General features: G+C 41.4%; 2 protein-coding genes across 2 annotated transcripts in view; one reads left to right on the top strand and one right to left on the bottom strand.

Annotated features, from left to right (window-relative positions):
- The window catches only part of PLAT (plasminogen activator, tissue type), a 336,360-nt gene that overhangs the window by 160,549 nt on the left and 154,570 nt on the right, over positions 1-21,241 (top strand). The gene's annotated exons all lie outside the window — the stretch shown is intronic.
- The window catches only part of IKBKB (inhibitor of nuclear factor kappa B kinase subunit beta), a 37,836-nt gene that overhangs the window by 11,448 nt on the left and 5,147 nt on the right, over positions 1-21,241 (bottom strand). Inside the window, exons 5-14 of the mRNA XM_075858914.1 lie at positions 20,946-21,015; positions 15,941-16,029; positions 14,069-14,158; positions 13,101-13,225; positions 12,907-13,014; positions 10,726-10,855; positions 10,060-10,254; positions 8,994-9,108; positions 4,518-4,641; positions 3,909-4,060 (exon numbers count right to left, since the gene is read on the bottom strand). Coding sequence (XP_075715029.1) covers positions 3,909-4,060; positions 4,518-4,641; positions 8,994-9,108; positions 10,060-10,254; positions 10,726-10,855; positions 12,907-13,014; positions 13,101-13,225; positions 14,069-14,158; positions 15,941-16,029; positions 20,946-21,015 — 1,198 coding nt within the window. The remainder of the gene's footprint in view (positions 1-3,908; positions 4,061-4,517; positions 4,642-8,993; positions 9,109-10,059; positions 10,255-10,725; positions 10,856-12,906; positions 13,015-13,100; positions 13,226-14,068; positions 14,159-15,940; positions 16,030-20,945; positions 21,016-21,241) is intronic.

Here is a 21,241-nt window from a genome sequence, read left to right as displayed (position 1 = left end):
TTGAGTAGTTTTTGGGGGGCAGGTGCTAGGACATGTCTGCCAGAAAAGAGAAACCATCGGTGTACCACGAAGAACAAGGCCAGTGCAGTGCCACCAGGATTTCTGGTATGCCCTTTGCCTAGATTCTCCCAAGAGGCAGAGAAGGAAAGATGAACAGAAGGTTAAAGTGATTCCAGGGAGCGACCAGAGCATTCACTGCACAAGCCAAGGGACCACTATCCTGGATTCTGTGAAAAACACTGCTGAGGTGTGGGGGTCCCATCCTTCTGGTTCAAGTAGGTGACCATAGGATCATTGTCAGACTGGATAGAATTGGACATCCCTCTAGCAGTAAATCGCTGTAATTCTGGAATGATGATTGTTCCAAATTCTGCCCTGTACTGGCAGAGTTTGGAAGACTCCCCTCCAGCTATGGCATCTGTTGAGATGGCTGTCCAGTAGTGGGGTAGAGGGAAGGAGCAGCATGGTGGGATAGGAGAGCCCCAATTAGGGTGCAGGGCGTGCCACCAGCAGAAGAATAGGACGATCCGAAGTCGCAGATACCAGACTAGGGATGTCACGATACCAGAGTTTGGACTTCGATACCGATACTTCGTGTAGTATTGCGATTTTGATACCAAAACGATACTTTGCCATCAGTAATAATAAAAAAAATAGTTCTTCCATTTTCTGATGTGTGGCGCGTGGTGCGATGCTGAATTTAACCTCCACGTGCCTCACATTAATAAGTGAAAGAAGTTTTTTTTTTGTTTTTTTTTACAGCGCACACATCATAAATGACGCAAAAAAAATTGTTGTTCAGGTCATTACGGCCGCGCCAATACGGAATATATGTATATTATGTATTGAGACTTATTTTAATGTTTATTGTAAAAAGGTGTATGTGTATTTTTTTAAATTTAATATTACTTTGTTTTTACTTTATTTTTAAACTTTAATGTACTGGTATATATCAGATATATGCCAGTACATTAGCCTGTGTACTAAGTATGCCCTAACAGGAAATATGGTAGGACAGCCCTGGGGTCCTTCAATAGACTCTGGGCTGTCTGCCCATATATGGTATGTCCCTCAATCACGTCACAGGAATTCCCCATGATGCGATCCAGGGGCATCCATTCAGGGGAATAGCGAGAGGTTTCTCTGATCTCTGCTGTTATACAGCCATGGCCCCGCTCCTGACAACAAGTGCGCGCGCGGTCAGCATGAGCTGATGTGGCCGTGCAGGCACTGAGGACAGAACAAGGGGGTGTTTTGCAGCACCCCCGCCATGTTCTGTCTTCAGTGCCGCAGATCATTAGTGCAGCGCTGGCCGCATCGCATCATCCTGACAGTGCGCACATGTCAGGACTCCGGAGCGGGGCAATGACTGTATTACACAGCCGCAGCCCCACTCTCATTCATTCATGTATTTCAATACTTAGCTATGCGGCCGCACAACTTAGTATCGAAATACATGAAACAAACGGTATCGAACCGTTTGGGGATGCACAGTAACGAAACAGTATCAAAGTTTCGATGCATCCCTATACCAGACCTTTCTCCTGAAGATCTGGTTGACATTTTCTGCTCGCACTTGGCAGTATCCCCAGCTATAAATAATAAGCTTATTCAATTATATATTATACACCAAACTTCTCACCCCTGTGCGACTGCATCGTATGGGCAGAATGATAACATCTATAGCAGGCTGATGTGGGCAACCAGAGGCAGACTTTTGGCATCTCATTTGGGAATGTTCATTAATTTCGATATTTTGGAAAAAGGTATATGATGTCATTACGCCATTGTTGCCAAGTCCTTTCTTACATTCCCTGAAAATAGCCTTATTGGGACTTATAGATGAGGAGCAATGGACGCACCACACTGGTATTTTTTTTAAAGAATCTTTATTTCTGGCTAGAAAAACTATAGCCATGCATTGGATGGCAGATACAGCGCCATCGATAGCATCAAGGAAATCATGGTTATTACTTATGAACAACTGGTATATTATCACAGAGGCTGCCCTGATAAATTTCAAAAGGTGTGGGGTCAGTGGTTGGCTACCATGGATGTCCCTGATGATGCCCCCCTCCCTATGATTCCATTCCGATTCTTTGTTCTCTTCATAAGGTATGATGTAACATAATTTGTGAAATGTTTTGGAATATCCCTGTGCTTCATTGTATGATTTGGCGACTGGATACTCTGTACTTGTTAAATCTTTCACTGTGTATTCTTGCTGATATTTCTCTTTATTTACACACTGTCATTGTTCATATTGTAATGTATTATCCAGTTACCGTAATACTTTGTATGCAATATTTTTAATAAAACTAATAAAAAAAAAAAAAGAAGAGTAAGACGATCCAGCAAGGATGAAGATCGATCCTAGTTGGAGAGAATTGCCTGATGAAGTGGGCAAGTGTGACACTGGATGTAGGAGATGGCCTCCATGGAAGAAGCACCGCAGGATGACGCTGTAGTGAACACCATCACCAGGAAAGTTATCCGTCTGGATGGAGAGAGGGAGGCGCAATAGTGCCCAGGGTGAGTTGAAGGCTGTCCATGTTTTCGGAGTGGGAGGGGTCTTCACCAGTAGGTCAGTCACCCAGGGACGTATGAACCGAAAACCCCCTAGACTGAGGAATTACCTTGACCGTGGTGAGAACCCTTGTGAGAACATGAGGAGCAGTCACCAGGCTAAAGGAAACCCCTACAAACGAACAGTGGCAGGATTCGACCACAAACCTGGGAAAAGTACTGGTGAGCTGGAAATAATATGGTATCCTAGATATCCACCACAGAAGAAAAACTCAATCACCATCCTTAATGGCTCCATGCGAAAGAATTGTACCCGGACAAAACGAGGCGCTTCAGATTCAGCATGGGTCGACCAGACCCGTCTTCCTTGGGGACTGTGAAAAACTGGAGGAAAAACCCTTCTCTTGAGGAATGAGGGCAAATAGGCCCAGGTGGAGAAGGTAGTCCAGAGCATGGCTAGGATGGATTGACCAAAGAAGCTGCCTGGTGCAGAGAAGCAACCTTATTTTGTAGGCCGAAGGGCCCACTTTGCAGACCCATGTGTCCAAGATGAGACTAATCCAAAAGGCTGACCTTCATGCAGAGGAGAGTCCTATTTTGGTTGCCATGAAGGACGTAGGTGCCAGGATGGACGTGGATAGAGACTGGTTTCCTTTCTATATGTTGTTTATTTTTGGGTCAGGCTAGAAAGGCGCCAAAAAAACTGGAACCAAGAACCAGATTTCTTGGGAGGAACTGAGCGTTGCAGTTTATTCTGGGGCAAATAAGTGCTCTTGCCGCCTGTATCATTAGAGATAATTATGTCCAGTCAGACCAAAGAGACCGGAGTCTGCAAAGAGGAGACCCACGAGAGAGCGCTTGAACCTGTTTGGGGTTCTTCCACTCTTTGAGAGGACTTTGTCAAAGTTTGCTTGCAAAAACTGCATAGCAATGTCAGTTACGCGTATAGCAAAAGAGGTTACTCTGCATAGCATCATTACTCCGCCTGTTCCTCAACCTAAAATAAGAAAAGAAAGTCTGCTGCATGAGCAGGAGCGTCTGCCTCTTACAGACACTAAACTAAAAACGGATTAGCTTAGTGTCAGAAAGAGGGGTGGAGCCTGGGTAGGAGGAGCTAACACTTTGCTTTGTGTCCGCCTCCTAGTGGCAGTGATTCTGTCACCTGCAGTACCGCTTTTCACCACTGCAGATACTTCTCATGGAAAATAAAAGCAACAGAGCCCCCCAGCCCTAATAAATCTGACCTCTAAATGACAAAATTAGTATAACAGGTAATGCAGAGGTGTTGATTTAATCATAAATAACATAGTAAAATATGTGCAACCACCCCAAAATTATATGATTATTACAGGGATTACAGTCCCTCGGACCTGAGAACTTACTGATTCCAAACTCCATCTGCTCACTGTATTTTTCTAGGTCTATCTGGATACTGCTTCGGAAGAAGTCCAGTTTGGCCTTTAGCTGCTCACACTCTGAGGTCATCAGGTTCTTCTTTTTGGACAGTTCAGTGTTGTACCGCAGGAGGTTTACCCTAAAAAACAAGACTCCATATGATAGAGATTGTAGAGGAATCAAGAAAACACAGAGAGTTATATATACCTTTATAAGCGCCTGTGAAATGAAGAAAGTCTGATAATCCGCCACTTGTTTGCAGCACAAAACGGCAAGTTAAGGTTCAAATTTACAAGACGAGACACATGACCGCTGCAGCCAATCGGTGAACACAGCGGTGATGTCAGTATATACCGCATGTGTCCGTTGGCGCTGGAGCGGCAGGGAATTTAAAAAGGCGAGTATGGACTTTGTTATTCTGCACCATAAGCAGCTACTAATAGAAAAAAAATAAATTCTTGAAACTCCTCTACCCCTACAATTCTTATGTACGTTTCTATACCTGTACAGTAATCCAGAATGTCTGATAATCCAGCATCCATCCCTCAATTTTACTGTGCATGAATATAGAAGTTTCACAGGCCCCAATAACTCACATAGTAGCACGCTGTCCCATCTGCAGCCGGGCACAATCCTCCTTCAATGTGCGGATGGTCTGCCATATCTGTCCCCACACCCTACGGAGATGAACATACGTCAATGGATGCTTGGGGTCCTGCACTTGAAAGAGAGAACAAGACAAACTTAAAAAGAAGTCCAAGCATCAATTTTGTAGGTAAAAAAAACGAGAAAAAAAAACAAAAAACAAAAAAAATCCCCAAAAGAGAAATTCTACCTAAATTGATTTCCCGACATAGTCTACAGATACGGTTGGTGAAGGTCCATCTGCTGGGACTCCCATATATCACATGTTACTCAGAACTGGACTCTAAGCTCACAGACCTCCAGCAATGTTATCATTATGGCAAGGTAAAAAAAATCCCAATAAAATTGTGATCATAATAAATATGAGCAACTAAACACAACTGTCCCAACTGGACAACTCATTTCCATATCCCCCCCCCCCCCATCAAATGCAAAGAGGTTCTCCTACTCCATGGTCGCCCATTCATCTAATGGCTTCATTTCCTCTGCAATTTGTGGCCATCTGGAACTTTCCAGTGGCAATGTCAGATGAATGAATCCCTTTAAACGCTATGCACACCTTTAACCCCTTCACGACCAGCCGACGTAGATTAACGGGCTGCCGTGCTGGGCTTTTCTCCTGCAGCCCGTTAATTCACGTGGTGCCAGAACAGAGTGCACAGCGCTCTCCCTGTGCTCTGAATCTCTCAGCACACGCTGCTACTAGCAGCCTAAGTGCTGAGAGAAGACATCAGGACCGGATTGGTGTCGGTCCTGATGACGTGATCACCATGATAAACCTATCATGGTGTTCACAGCAAAGTTTATTGCAGCAGCAAAGTTTCGTGCTGTTTGTTACACTGTTTCTCCTCCCTCCCTGTCAGATCGTTCTGAGACAGTGGGGGAGAAGAAGCTGTGCCGAGCAGCTGCTGTGTGTCTCATATAAAGACACACCGACTGTGAAAAACACACACAAATAACACCTCCACATAGATAGTTTAGTGTAGGCAGCTAGCTATAGTTTAGGTAGATAGTACTCAGACTAGGACAATTAATTAGTTAATTAATAATCAATTAGGGCTTATAATGTGTGTATATAATATATATATATATATATATATATATATATATATATATATATACACACACACACACACACACAGTATATAAATATATATCTATATAATTTTATATATATATATATATATATATATATATATATATATATAGAGACAGATATATATCTGTCTCTCTATATATTTACATCTATAAAATTATATAGATATATATTTATATACTGTGTGTGTATGTGTATATATATATATATATATATATGTATATATACACACAGACACACACGTAATATATAGACATATATTTGAAATTTGTTAATACTAAAAACTAATAATTAGGGATGTTATATATCTATAACATCATATAGATATATACGTACATGTAATATATACGTATACACACATATACTTCTATAAATCTCTTCATATATTTTACACGTCTGTAAATTCTAAATACATTAATTCATTGTTAGGCTGTGTTCACAAAGAATTTTTTGCAGGAGGAAAATTCCTCTTGTAAAAACTGCTCCGGACGTTTTTTGCACAGTGGTTTGCCAAAAACTCGTCAAAACACTCGTCGAGGTGTTTTTTTTACCCTTCTGACTGATTGAAATGGGGTTTTGGAGGCGGAAACCGCCTCAAGATAGGTCATGTCGCTTCTTTTTACCGCAATGCGTTTTTTTTGCTCACGGTAAAAAAGCTCATCCAACTCCCATTGAAATCAATGGGAGACATTTTCGGGCGGTTTTTGACGAGTTTTGTGGAGCGGTTTCCGCGCCGAAAAACTTGTAAAAAAAACTGTGTGAACAGGGCCTTAGGGTTGTTCATAAATTTATTGATCAATGGATTAGTGGACTTTTTCTTTGTTACTTTTTTAAAAAAAATACGTAAAAAATGGCACGCAAGTTATATACCACTTAAGAGGCATTTGCTCTCTTGGATTCTGATAGTGAATGGGGTCACTTTTGGGGGGTTTCTGCTGTTTTTTTCCCTTGAGGGCGTTGCAAATGGGACATGGCACCGAAAACCATTATAGCAAAATTTGAGCTCCAAAACCCAAATGGCGCTCCTTCCCTTCTGAGGGCTGTAATGTGTTCAAATATAAGTTTATGACCACATATGGGGTATTGCCGTAATCAGGATAAATTTCTTTACAAATGTTGGGGTGCTTTTTCACCTTTATTCCTTGCAAAAATTAAAAAATGTCTATGTTTCTTCAGAAGAAATGTAGATTTTCATTTTCACAGACTAACGCCAATAAATTCAGCAAAAAACCTGTGGGGTTAAAATGCTCACTATACAACTAGATAAATTCCTTGAGGGGTCTAGTTTCCAAAATGGGGTCACTTTTTGGGGGTTTCCACTGTTTAAGCACCACAAGACCTCTTCAAACCAGACATGGAGCCTAAAATATATTGTAATAAAAAGGAGGCCTCAAAATCCACTAGGTGCTCCTTTGCTTCTGAGGCCGGTGTTTCAGTCCAGTAGGACACTAGGGCCACATGTGGGATATTTCTAAATACTAAAGAATCTGGGCAATAAGTATTGAGTTGCATTTCTCTGGTAAAACCTTCTGTGATACAGAATTTTTTCTATTACAAATGAATTTCTGCAAAAAAAATTACATTTGTAAATGTCACCTCTACGTTGCTTTAGTTCCTGTGAAATGTCTAAAGGGTTAATAAACTTCCTGAATGCTGTTTTGAATACTTTGAGGGGTGAAGTTTTTAAAATGGGGTGTTTTATGGGGAGTTTCTAATATATAAGGCCCTCAAAACCACTTCAGAACTGAACACGTCCCTGAAAAAATAGGTTTTGGAAATTTCTTGAAAATGTGAGAAATTGCTGCTAAAGTTCTAAGCCTTGTAACGTCCTAGAAAAATAAAAGAATGTTCAAAAAACGATGCAAACATAAAGTAGACATATGGGGAATGTTAACTAGTAACTATTGTGAGTGGTATTACTATCTGTTTTGCAAGCAGATACATTCAAATTTAGAAAAATGCAATTTTTTGCAAATTTTCTTTACATTTTGGTGTTTTTCACAAATAAATATTGAATTTATCGACCAAATTTTTTTACAGACGTAAACTACAATATGTCACGAGAAAACAATCTCAGAATCGCTTGGATAGGTAAAAGCAATCCGGAGTTATTACCACATAAAGTGACACGTCAGATTTGAAAAAATCGCCTGCGTCCACAAGGCCAAAACAGGCTGTGTCCTGAAGGGGTTAAAATAGTTTTGTTTTTTGTTTGTTGTTTTTTTAATAAAAATGTCTATCATTGTGTTTGGTGTAACTTTCTAAATACTTAGAATACTTAAAAATGATTTTTACTTTTTGAGACACAGCTGCTTTGTATCCTGTATACAGAGCAGCTGTATCTAGCACTGAAACCTGTATATGTCAGGTCAGCGGGACTGACCGGTCCAGTGATCGCGGGTCCTGTGTGTCTGACACGGAGGATCCACCTGTTATCGATCACATCTAAGTTATGAACTTAGATATGATCGGTAACAGCTTGATTTTGCGTGACCGAGACACCCAGGACCCGCGATCACTGAACCGGTCAGTCCCGCTGACCTGACATATACAGGTTTCAGTGCTAGATACAGCTGCTCTGTATACAGGATACAAAGCAGCTGTGTCTCAAAAAGTTTAATTAATTTTTAATAAAAATGTATTTACAAAGTTGCACCAGACTCAAGGATATATATATATAAAAAGTTTTTCCCTGTGGAATAATAGTGCAGAGGGGGCCCCATAGCAGAAGTTAAAATGGGCCGCACGCCATTACACCCCTCCATCCAGACAGGGGGGGGGGAGAGAAGAGCGGCATTGTCCTTAGGTGGTTTAACGCTTTTTTGCCCTCATTGCTGCAATTGTGAAGAAAGGGGAGTCCTATGCGGATCGCACATCCTATAGAAAAGGGAAATCGGGCTAGGCTGAGCTAGGCCCCCTTTCGATAAGCACCATACCAGCTGCCTCTACGATAAGTATGGCCTTGCTTCTTAACTCTAAGGCCTGATGCACATGGCAGAACTGTATGCAGGAGGGTGTATGGCAACACCCCGAGTCTGTGCGTCCGCTTGATGATCCGTTGGATGCCATATGTGGGAGATATTCCTGCTTAGGAGCAATTCTCTGTAATACAGCATATGATGTGGCATACCATGATTGTTCTGCTCTTGGATTTATACAGATTCCGACAGGAAAAACCTCCGTAGAAAATCGGAGCCCATGCACCCCTATAGGTACAATAATAGGACTCCATACAACAGGGAGACATTATAAATCCTCTGCATGAGGCCAAACGGTGTTCATGCCATTGCTTCCTGTGAAGGATTTGACTGGTCTGTAAAAGAATACTTACAAACATATGCAACACCTTCAGGATGGGGACGAAGCAAAATCTGAGGTTCATACACCGTTTTACGATTATCAAAGAGAAATATAAGATCGCTCTCTACTTGACGGCCATCGTTGATCTGAGATAAAAATAAAAAAGTCATAAATGTAAAATTTACTGATGTAAACATGAGCTGGGATTCCTATAACTGATCTGCAGTAACATCTGGATGAAATCCGAACCACGGTTGGCTCTCACCAGCTTCTGGTTAGTGCATTTATCAAAACTGTGTAGCAGAAAAATTGGCCAATCAGCGCTCAGCTTTTATTTGTTAAACTGGTTTGGAAAACTGAAAACTGCTCTATGATTGGTTTCTATGGCCAACAGGTACATTTTTATGTTAGAACGTTTTTGACAAACATGGCCAACTATGTGCAGGTATGAGCAGTGAGTTATTTGCTGTATAGATTCCCAGACAGCTCATGATTACCGCTGCTCGGGACCTGCACAGGCAGCCGCAGTCCCGCTGAAGACCCTCATGAATCTCTGGAACAACAGGCACTAGGCAATTATAACTTTAGGGGCGGGTTGGGTGCCTTCCTGGGTAAATCTGCACTTTCAGGTTTTTCCCTTCGGGTTACTTTATAGATTAAGTACACCTTTACCACCATTTGTTTTATTGTTGCAGTGCATCTAAAAAAAACAAACACTTTCCAATCAGTTTTCATTAAAAAAAAGTGTCTCCATGGTTAGACACCAAAAACTCTGCGTAGTCTGATCCTGCAGTCACACACCCCTCTATCTGTACCCTAATTCTTACTACACGTTTGGAAGGTTAGCAAGAAGGGAACAGATAGAGAGGAGTATGACTGCAGGATCAGACTACACACAGTTTGATTGTTGTCTGTTACCACGGAGACACATAGCTCTGCATAAGATCTGTAGACATTTCTCCTAAAGGCCATAAACCCGTAAAAAATACACTGGGTCTCTATGTTACATCACTATGGATGTATCGTCACTATGTAGCCACAGCATTTGATCGATGCCCCCTCCTGGAATATTAGAGGAAGTGAATGCATGTTCTCACCATGTTGTCTGACACATATTGTATGAGAGGTTGGAGGGGATTTAAGGCCAAGCCTGAAGCTTGTAGTAACTCCTGATCCTCCTCTGGTATCTCGGTATCTTCCTGCAGGCGGCTCTTCAGAGACTGCAGGTTTTCACCTTCTGTCACGGGGTATGTATGCACGCGGCCAGACACCATATTCAGCACGGAGAGCAGCTGCCAATAAATATATATGTACGGAAATAAATAAACTGCATGGAGAATCATCATAGCATTTCAAAGAAATCACGTTACTGCCCATAGACGTTTACATTGATGTTGACGGATCCTGTCACTTTTACAAGGCTCTGTTGTCAATGTAATGGGGCTGCCATTCCCCCCATGGTGGGGAGATAAAAAGGCCATGTGGTAGCAGAATCTGGTTTGGGATTATCCCACCATATACTATTATATCTGATCGGTGGTGTCTGACTGCTGGGACCCCCACAAGCCAGTTTAAGTTTCAGAAGGAGAAGAGACAGCAAACCCTCATGTTTCCAAATCAACCATTAAGGGTCCAACTGCTGGTCTAGAGGATATGCCATACAAATCTAGGCGCAAAAACCCCTTTAGGTGTACCACACATGCTGGAACATGGCACCTGATCCAGACCAAAGGCTCTATGAGGGTGTGAGTATGTTCTATTACCTTGAGGCTAAGAATGGAGTCCAGTGCATGAAAGCAGCCGACTTCTGGGTTTTGTGGATCTGTGCCCCTTTGTCTCGGGTGCCACATGAGCATGCATTGTAGCCAACGCTCTAATTTACCAGCCAAGATCCTGATAAGAAAGAAACCAGTATTACCATTTATACCCCATAGAGACATATCTTAAGGCCCTATTACACCGGCCGATTTTGGCCGGTGCAGCGAGTGCCGATCAATGAGACAGCTCGTTGATCGTCGCTCATTTGCTTCTGTCACACGGAGCTATGGATGGGGACGAGCAGTCGTTACTCCGATCGCTCATCCCCTTACATTATCATCATGTCGGCAGCACGTCACCCTGTTTACACAGGGAGTTGTGCTGCCGACAACGATAATATTTAACTTTTTTTTAAAACGATACGATCAGCAGACGAACGAGTGTTTGCACGTTCATCTGCTGATCGCCGCCGTGTTTACGCAGGGCAATTATGGCCATCGAGCGTTCTATCAACGATCGTTTGCCCGATAATTGCCCAGTGTAAAACCTTCTTTAGGCTCTGATCACATTTGCGTCATCTAACGGAGGAGATAAGTAAACTACAGCTACTTCATTTTGCGATCTACGTTTTTCATTTATGTGATATTGAGGCCACAAGTGACCCCGTAAGTCGGATCGTGGATTTTTCTCAAGCTATGTTGTGTTGCTACAGAGACTATTATATAAACATTTTTGTTTTATGGTTGTCAATCTCTAAAACTCAACTTTTTTGTCTATGGCTTGGGGGGGGGGGGGGGGGGGGGGGTGGGATCTCCAATATTAAGATATATTTAAAAAAAATAATCAGCACAGAACCTGGAACTAAAAAATACAAATCGCTGGGCACGTTGATATAAAGTGGACGTTCAATTGGAGTCTAATTTGCATTGGCACCAGGGAAAGTTTTGTGGCTCCGAACCTTACAAAAAAAACCCAAAGAGGATGGGTACATCACCTTATAATTATGTCCTATGATAAAAGCCGTCACATTATAGTCCACGTGGCCTTCCCAGAGAAAGCTGTGCAGAGCCAACAGTAGACCAAGTGACACATCCTAGCAGTCGGACCCCATAACAATCGGATATTGGTGGCATAGCCAAAAGGACAAACCACCAATGATTGGGGTAAGCCAACTTATTTAAGACGTCAAAATATCTCATTGACTATTAGCTTCCCAAGAGAAACAGTATCTATCCGAAATCAATATTCAACTGGATTTGCCGGCACCTACAGGTAATCTTTTTCTCATTGGGGGTTAAGTTGCTTTAGTCATTTTGTCCTTGCATCAACTTTCTGGTGAGTCTGGCCTTATACACAGCAGCCAGTCTAAACAAGTAGAGCTGCAGTGTAAAGCAAGGGGAAAGAGAGTAGAATCCTCTGATCAGGCAGGAAGTGAATTTCAGACTACTCGAAACTCCAGCAATAATGCAGCTAAAGGCCCTTTTACATGGGCCAATGATTGGGGGAAACGACCATTACCCTGTGTAAACGGGGCTATGATCAGCCAATGAACGAGCAGACACTTGCTCGATTGGCTGATATGCTTGTTAATGCAGCCAATAAAACGGTTGCGAGTCAGCAGCACATCTCCTTGTGTAAACTGTGAGATGTGCTGCCGACATGATGAGGTGTCCGTTTCTGAATCCGTTTAACGTATAAGTCATACGTTATAACATCTTTTTTCTTCTTTTCTACAAAAAGGGAGTTAAAAACATATAAGTTTAGCATTTATAAAAGGTAAAAGCGTTAGATTTGTATTCAATACCCATAGCCTATAAAATGAAATGCACATATGAGCGGAGTAGAAGTTATTTTAGTCGACTACGCCATTCTGTCGTCCAAAGAAAGTGTGCGGTGACGTAAAGGCGGGAAAACTTAATAAAAAGTATCTTCTTTTGGACTACGTGTTGGCCCATCAAATTCAAGGGATACTTTGAGGAATATGTTTGAATCCCTTTTATTGATATTCAAGCATATACGCTCGGCGGAGAGAACATAATGTGAACAAGGCCTTAGTTACATTTTTATACAGGTTTTAACTGTGGAAGGTTGTTCAATGGTGAAGCTTTCTTTTAACATTTGCTGGTGTGTAAATGACCCCCAAAGCCTTGACGGAGGAGAGAGGGGTTATGGAAAGACATTCTTACCCACTGAGGTGATTAGGCATTGGCAGGACACTGTTGAACTTCACCGGCCCGGAGAGGTCTTCATACACCACGATGTGCTCATTGCTCTTCTCTCGTACTTTATTGTGCCTGCACCCCAAAAACACACATATTATCGGCGAGTGGTCACAGCGAATAAGGTTAGAAAAACAAATTGTGACAGAAGTGTGTCTCACCACTGCACGGGCTGCCAGTTAGGAAGAAAAGGCCGAAATCCTGTTATACACTCGAAGGCCAGTGTGCCAAAACTCCAGTAGTCTACAGTCACGGTGTACTTCTGCTGCTCCAGCAACTCCGGGGCCTGAGACACAAGAGAGGAACTTACATGGAAACTACAAGGCAAAAACTTCCATAGAAAAAAAAGTCTTGGGGTACTAGAGGGTGGTAAAATTAACTTTAGCAACCAATGCCAGGCAGCTTCAGCAAAGGCAAAAAAGACCATGGAATGCAATAAATGAGGCCATGATACACACTTGTCGGACCAGATTTGGGTAGGAAGGATTTCTTTACCCATAATATGAGGACAATTGGGAGCTGCATTTTAGGGGTTTTATTTGCTTATCTTTTTGAACAACATAGAAGGAAAATAGATTTAAATGAACACTCTGGGAGGAAGCGCAGGGACGGAGGGGGCGGAGCATGACACCGAGATGATATCTTTGGTGTTTTTTGAATCTCTATCATACAAAACCCACTGTACGGTTTCAAATGCCCGTTTTACACTAATTTACATCTGCGCCAAATTCATTAAAAGGCGCACGTTTCTTAATAAATTTGGCGCACCTTTGGCTGTCCTTTGGACAGAAATACAAATCTAGGCTGGCTATGAGCAGGTGTAGCTTTGCGCCATAACTTACGCCATTTTCTGGAATAAAATATAGTAAATCTGTTGTTTTGACGAAGGCCCAACCCGCTCGGATAAACCCCCTACCCCTTTTCTCATTACTTTAAAAAAATTGGCAAGAAAAGTAAAAAACGTTACCGCAATTATAGTTTGCGCCAATATTTGCACCTTTTTTATGCCAGGAAACAGTTGTAAACCTTTTGGTGTATCAGGTATTTCTGGAGTGTAAATAGGTGGCCTCGTGCCATAGTTCAGCCATACGGACTAGGGAACTATCCGCATGCAAAAGTGGTTACTCACCAGATACTGCAAGGTACCCACAAATGAGGTGCAGAGACTGCCTTGATCCAACTCCTTGGCATAACCCAGATCAATTATCTTATGAATAAACTGGAAAAACAAAAAAATAAAAATCAAGTTTATATTTACATATGGTCCCTTCAGAAAAACGCTTATTTATAGAAAGCACATAAACTGGAGGGCAAGGGTAAAACTTTGTGCCAATCGAAAACAATTCCTACCATCCACCATAGTGCCCACTTCATAAAGGGGTATCAAATGAATTAATGAAAAATAATATTACCGTTCAAGCTACAAATTAATAACTGGATTAGATGGACCTGAACAGCATACATCCAATCGTAGCGAAAAATCACAACGTGTGGGCAGCACCAATGAGCTCTCCTGACATGTCTGGTTTAGTAAATACTTGCATATCCCATTAAATGACAATTATGAAGCATCTTATTTGTAAAAGTTGGTGTTTGATCATTCCTCTGTTATTCCTCCTGGAAATGAGTGAAACAATTTACAACTGGGTGTTACTAACACGGTCAGCACTGATTGGACAGGGTCAGTCTGTGAAGGGAATGACAAGGGGAATGGTAACACCAAGTTGTCAATTTATTGATACATTTCCAGGAGGAATAACAGAGGATCATCACAACGCAGAATTCTAAGAAAAGATGAGGCAGAATTATGATTTTATAGGGAATACAATACCACAATTGCTAAAACAGACAGGTCAGGATTTACTGGCAGGTCCTCTTTAAACAAATGAAAACACTCCCATACCACAACAGTTTAGGAGCCTCAGTTATCAAAACGGTGAAGCTCAGCTTTCATTTCTTTAACTGCTCTGGAAAGATCAAAGCTGCAATGTGATTGGTTGCTATTGCCATTCTGGGTCTTTGTACAGCTGCATGATAAGCCCAATGAGTAATCTTGTGAAGAAGCATTTCACTCCCACTGACCTACACACGTGTCCACCATTACTTTCTCTGTATCTCGGTTCAGTTATACAATTTGTCAGAATTCCAATTCAATACAATCTTGCCCCATCCAGATAATAAAAACGTAGACGTTAACTACCTACGTTTTTTTAACATAGGAGTCAATGGGTGACGGACGGCCAATGGATGCCTCCCGTCGACCATACACTCCTATGGTAAAAAAAAGTCAATGTTTAACATATACGTTTTTTTACTTAATGGCTGTGACGTATATCCTTTTTTTTTTTTCATGGGAGTCTATGTTTTTTTGGACATTTTTTTTTTTTTAAAGGGACTCTGTCACCACATTATAAATGCCCTGTCTCCTATATAAGAAGATTGGCGCTATAATGTAGGTGACAGTAATGCTTTTTATTTAGAAAAACTATCTATTTTTACAACTTTATTAGCGATTTTAGATTTATGCTAATGAGTTTCTTAATGCCTAAGTGGACGTGTTTTTACTTTAGACTAACTGGGCGTTGTACAGAGGAGTGTATGATGCTGACCAATCAGCGTCATGCACTTCTCTCCATTCATTTAGGCAGCGCATAGTGACACTGCGTTATTCACTATGTGCTGTCTTATACTGGCACATTAACGTTACTGAAGTGTTTAGACAGTGACTAGACATTCCTTCCAGCCAGGACGCGATGTCTATTCACAATCCTGACACTTCGCTAACGTTTCTGTGGGACTTATAGCAGAGCAAAGCGTAATCTCGCTGTAACCTGTCATTTACAGCGAGATCTCGCTTGCTCTGCTGTAAGTACCAAACAAACGTTAACGAAGTGCAGGGATTGTGAATAGACAGGGGGTCACAAAGTGCCGATCTCCTATTCTCTACATATACTAGAATACAGCCTATATTGTAATATCCATACAATGCACCTTCGCTTACCCTGTGCTCTTCCTGCTGTAAGACAATGTTCTCTGGTTTTAGGTCTCGGTGAATGATTCGATTCTCATGGAGATAACGTAGAGCAGAGGCTGAAGGGAAAACAGAATATTCTAACGGACAACTTAGATTAAAGGGCTTTAATCCCATCCGATAAAGTGATCTGTAGGGTCCGACCTCAGGGACCCCCACCAAACCGGAGAATGAAGGGGCCGCAGCGCTGGTTTTGTACTGCATCCCATTGGAAGTTTTCCCTGCAAATTCTCCAGGAACGTTGCATTGCGCATGTGCCAAAACATACATGCGCAGTGCAAAGGGAAGAGTAGGCCGCCGGCATATTTTCAGATTCCGCTTGACTTCTGCGGAATCTGAAAATATGCAGGCCGCGGCCAGTCCATTCACCTGACCTCATGTCAGTGACGTGAGAGAGCCACACAGACTCTTTGCACAGATGGGAGAATAAATCTGGATTCTTGAAATCAATTTTAGAGTGCTGCCTCTTTTTCTGGTCTTTGCCTTTATTGTGGGGTTCTACAAGTGGGATTACTTGAGGCTGGCACCCACAGTGCCCTGAAGGCCTAGTTCTGCTGTGCTGCCCACATCTCTACGGTTTTTATATAGTGTTTTTTTATTCAGTAACAGTATGGGGGTATTATTCAGTCACTATGTGGTTATGGTGTGACGGTATTATTCAGTAACAGTATGGGGGTATTATTCAGTCACTATGTGGTTATGGTGTGGCGGTATTATTCAGTAACAGTATGGGGGTATTATTCAGTCACTATGTGGTTATGGTGTGACGGTATTATTCAGTAACAGTATGGGGGTATTAGTCAGTCACTATGTGGTTATGGTGTGGCGGTATTATTCAGTAACAGTATGGTGTATTATTCAGTCACTATGTGGTTATGGTGTGGCAGTATTATTCAGTAACAGTATGGGGGTATTATTCAGTCACTATGTGGTTATGGTGTGACGGTATTATTCAGTAACAGTATGGGGGTATTAGTCAGTCACTATGTGGTTATGGTGTGGCGGTATTATTCAGTAACAGTATGGTGTATTATTCAGTCACTATGTGGTTATGGTGTGGCAGTATTATTCAGTAACAGTATGGGGGTATTATTCAGTCACTATGTGGTTATGGTGTGGAGGTATTATTCAGTAACAGTATGGGGGTATTATTCAGTCACTATGTGGTTATGGTGTGACGGTATTATTCAGTAACCGTATGGGGGTATTATTCAGTCACTATGTGGTTATGGTGTGACGGTATTATTCAGTAACAGTATGGTGTATTATTCAGTCACTATGTGGTTATGGTGTGACAGTATTATTCAGTAACAGTATGGGGGTATTATTCAGTCACTATGTGGTTATGGTGTGGGGTATTATTCAGTAACAGTATGGTGGTATTATTCAGTAACAGTATGGGGGTATTATTTAGCCACTATGTGGTTATGGTGTGACGGTATTATTCAGTAACAGTATGGGGGTATTGTTCAGTCACTATGTGGTTATGGTGTGGAGGTATTATTCAGTAACAGTATGGTGCTATTGTTCAGTCACTATGTGGTTATGGTGTGATGGTATTATTCAGTAACAGTATGGGGGTATTATTCAGTCACTATGTGGTTATGGTGTGGAGGTATTATTCAGTAACAGTATGGGGGTATTATTCAGTCACTATGTGGTTATGGTGTGGTGGTATTATTCAGTAACAGTATTATTCAGTAACAGTATGGGGGTATTATTCAGTAACAGTATGGGGGTATTATTCAGTCACTATGTGGTTATGGTGTGACGGTATTATTCAGTAACAGTATGGTGTATTATTCAGTCACTATGTGGTTATGGTGTGACAGTATTATTCAGTAACAGTATGGGGGTATTATTCAGTCACTATGTGGTTATGGTGTGGGGTATTATTCAGTAACAGTATGGTGGTATTATTCAGTCACTATGTGGTTATGGTGTGGAGGTATTATTCAGTAACAGTATGGGGGTATTATTCAGTCACTATGTGGTTATGGTGTGGTGGTATTATTCAGTAACAGTATTATTCAGTAACAGTATGGGGGTATTATTCAGTAACAGTATGGGGGTATTATTTAGCCACTATGTGGTTATGGTGTGACGGTATTATTCAGTAACAGTATGGGGGTATTGTTCAGTCACTATGTGGTTATGGTGTGGAGGTATTATTCAGTAACAGTATGGTGCTATTGTTCAGTCACTATGTGGTTATGGTGTGATGGTATTATTCAGTAACAGTATGGGGGTATTATTCAGTCACTATGTGGTTATGGTGTGGAGGTATTATTCAGTAACAGTATGGGGGTATTATTCAGTCACTATGTGGTTATGGTGTGGTGGTATTATTCAGTAACAGTATTATTCAGTAACAGTATGGGGGTATTATTCAGTAACAGTATGGGGGTATTATTCAGTCACTATGTGGTTATGGTGTGACGGTATTATTCAGTAACAGTATGGGGGTATTATTCAGTAACAGTATTAGTCAGTCACTATGTGGTTATGGTGTGGCGGTATTATTCAGTAACAGTATGGGGGTATTAGTCAGTCACTATGTGGTTATGGTGTGGCGGTATTATTCAGTAACAGTATGGGGGTATTATTCAGTCACTATGTGGTTATGGTGTGGCAGTATTATTCAGTAACAGTATGGTGGTATTATTCAGTCACTATGTGGTTATGGTGTGGCGGTATTATTCAGTAACACTATGGGTGTATTATTCAGTCACTTTGTGGTTATGGTGTGGCAGTATTATTCAGTAACAGTATGGGTGTATTATTCAGTCACTATGTGGTTATGGTGTGGTGGTATTATTCAGTAACAGTATGGGGGTATTATTCAGTCACTATGTGGTTATGGTGTGGCGGTATTATTCAGTAACAGTATGGAGGTATTATTCAGTCCCTATGTGGTTATGGTGTGGCGGTATTATTCAGTAACAGTATGGGGGTATTATTCAGTCACCATGTGGTTATGGTGTGGGGGTATTATTCAGTAACAGTATGGGGGTATTATTCAGTCACTATGTGGTTATGGTGTGGAGGTATTATTCAGTAACAGTATGGTGTATTATTCAGGCACTATGTGGTTATGATGTGGTGGTGTTATTCAGTAACAGTATGTGGGTATTATTCAGTTACCATGTGGTTATGGTGTGGAGGTATTATTCAGTAACAGTATGGGGGTATTATTCAGTCACTATGTGGTTATGGTGTAGTGGTATTATTCAGTAACAGTATGGTGGTATTATTCAGTCACTATGTGGTTATGGTGTGGAGGTATTATTCAGTAACAGTATGGGGGTATTATTCAGTCACTATGTGGTTATGGTGTGACGGTATTATTCAGTAACAGTATGGTGTATTATTCAGTCACTATGTGGTTATGGTGTGACGGTATTATTCAGTAACAGTATGGTGGTATTATTCAGTCACTATGTGGTTATGGTGTGACGGTATTATTCAGTAACAGTATGAGGGTATTATTCAGTCACTATGTGGTTATGGTGTGATGGTATTATTCAGTAACAGTATGGGGGTATTATTCAGTCACTATGTGGTTATGGTGTGGCGGTATTATTCAGTAACAGTATGGTGGTATTATTCAGTCACTATGTGGTTATGGTGTGGAGGTATTATTCAGTAACAGTATGGGGGTATTATTCAGTCACTATGTGGTTATGGTGTGGCAGTATTATTCAGTAACAGTATGGGGGTATTATTCAGTAACAGTATGGGGGTATTATTCAGTCACTATGTGGTTATGGTGTGGCAGTATTATTCAGTAACAGTATGGAGGTATTATTCAGTAACAGTATGGGGGTATTATTCAGTCACTATGTGGTTATGGTGTGGAGGTATTATTCAGTAACAGTATGGTGTATTATTCAGTCACTATGTGGTGATGGTGTGGCGGTATTATTCAGTAACAGTATGGGGGTATTATTCAGTCACTATGTGGTTATGGTATGATGGTATTATTCAGTAACAGTATGCGGGTATTATTCAGTCACTATGTGGTTATGGTGTGGAGGTATTATTCAGTAACAGTATGGTGTATTATTCAGTCACTATGTGGTTATGGTGTGGAGGTATTATTCAGTAACAGTATGGGGGTATTATTCAGTCACTATGTGGTTATGGTATTATTCAGTAACAGTATGGGGGTATTATTCAGTAAAAGTATGAGAGTATTATTCAGTCACTATGTGGTTATGCTGTGGCGGTATTATTCAGTCACTATATGGTTATGGTGTGGCGGCCTTATTTGGACCGTATATTGTGTTATTGGTAATATTGGTCTTATAATAGTGAGTTGTGTTCAGTACCAGTATACAGGTAATATATCATCTGGTATAGTGGTATAATTTAATAACTGTATATAGATAATTTTTTTAGTGTGAGAGGGGGGGGGGGGGGGGGGGGGGGGACATATTCTTTGGGTCTCGCATTACTCCTGGAAACGCTATAAATCAGCGATGCAGTTCAATACACCTCGCCTTCTGAAATGACTGCATTATTGATACAATAATTCAGTATTTGGAGCCCCACTTTTAACTTTGCCTGGACCACACTTTGTCTAAAACCGTCCCTGGCGGCAGCAGTGGTGGGGGGGTGTGGTGTGGTGAGGGAGTCAGACTCACCAATCACAGCCCCACTTGCAGCTTTGCCACGCTAAGTTAGCGTGAGAAAGCTACAATCGGAGCTGTGAGTGGTGAGTCACTCCTAGCACACCGCACAGGCAATGATTTTGTAACGTGTGCGTGAAAATTTTGGTATGTCCTTTATTTTTAGCTCAGTTGTCCGAAAATTTCTCAAGTAGAGGTCGGCTACCCTGGTGATATACCATCACTTTATTAGACGGGGAATATCCCTTTAATTCAACCACATGACAAATACACAGGAAAACAGGTGAAACAAACGACATTCTGAACATGTGATAACGTGATGTCTTGTATGGAGGGATACTCACAGATGTCAGACAACAGGCTCAGGATGGACCCTTCCTTCAGGCCACAGCAATTTTCATAGTGATTTAAGTGCTGAATGAAGAAAAAGGCAATCCAATAAGGAACCCAACAAACGTCTTATACATGCGGAAGCCTTAGGACAGTATCTCACACACAATTTTTGGCTCCGTTTTTTTGAGCCAAAGCCAGAATTGGATCCAAATGGAAGTAAAGGTATAAAGAAAAGACAAACGCATCTCCTTCCTTTTGCTGCCACGCCGATGTTTGACTCAAAAAAACCGAGCCAAAAACTGCCACA

Source organism: Rhinoderma darwinii, chromosome 3 (genome assembly GCF_050947455.1).
Source record: "Rhinoderma darwinii isolate aRhiDar2 chromosome 3, aRhiDar2.hap1, whole genome shotgun sequence".
Lineage (NCBI taxonomy): Eukaryota > Metazoa > Chordata > Amphibia > Anura > Rhinodermatidae > Rhinoderma > Rhinoderma darwinii.
This window is presented reverse-complemented; position numbering and strand designations above follow the sequence as displayed.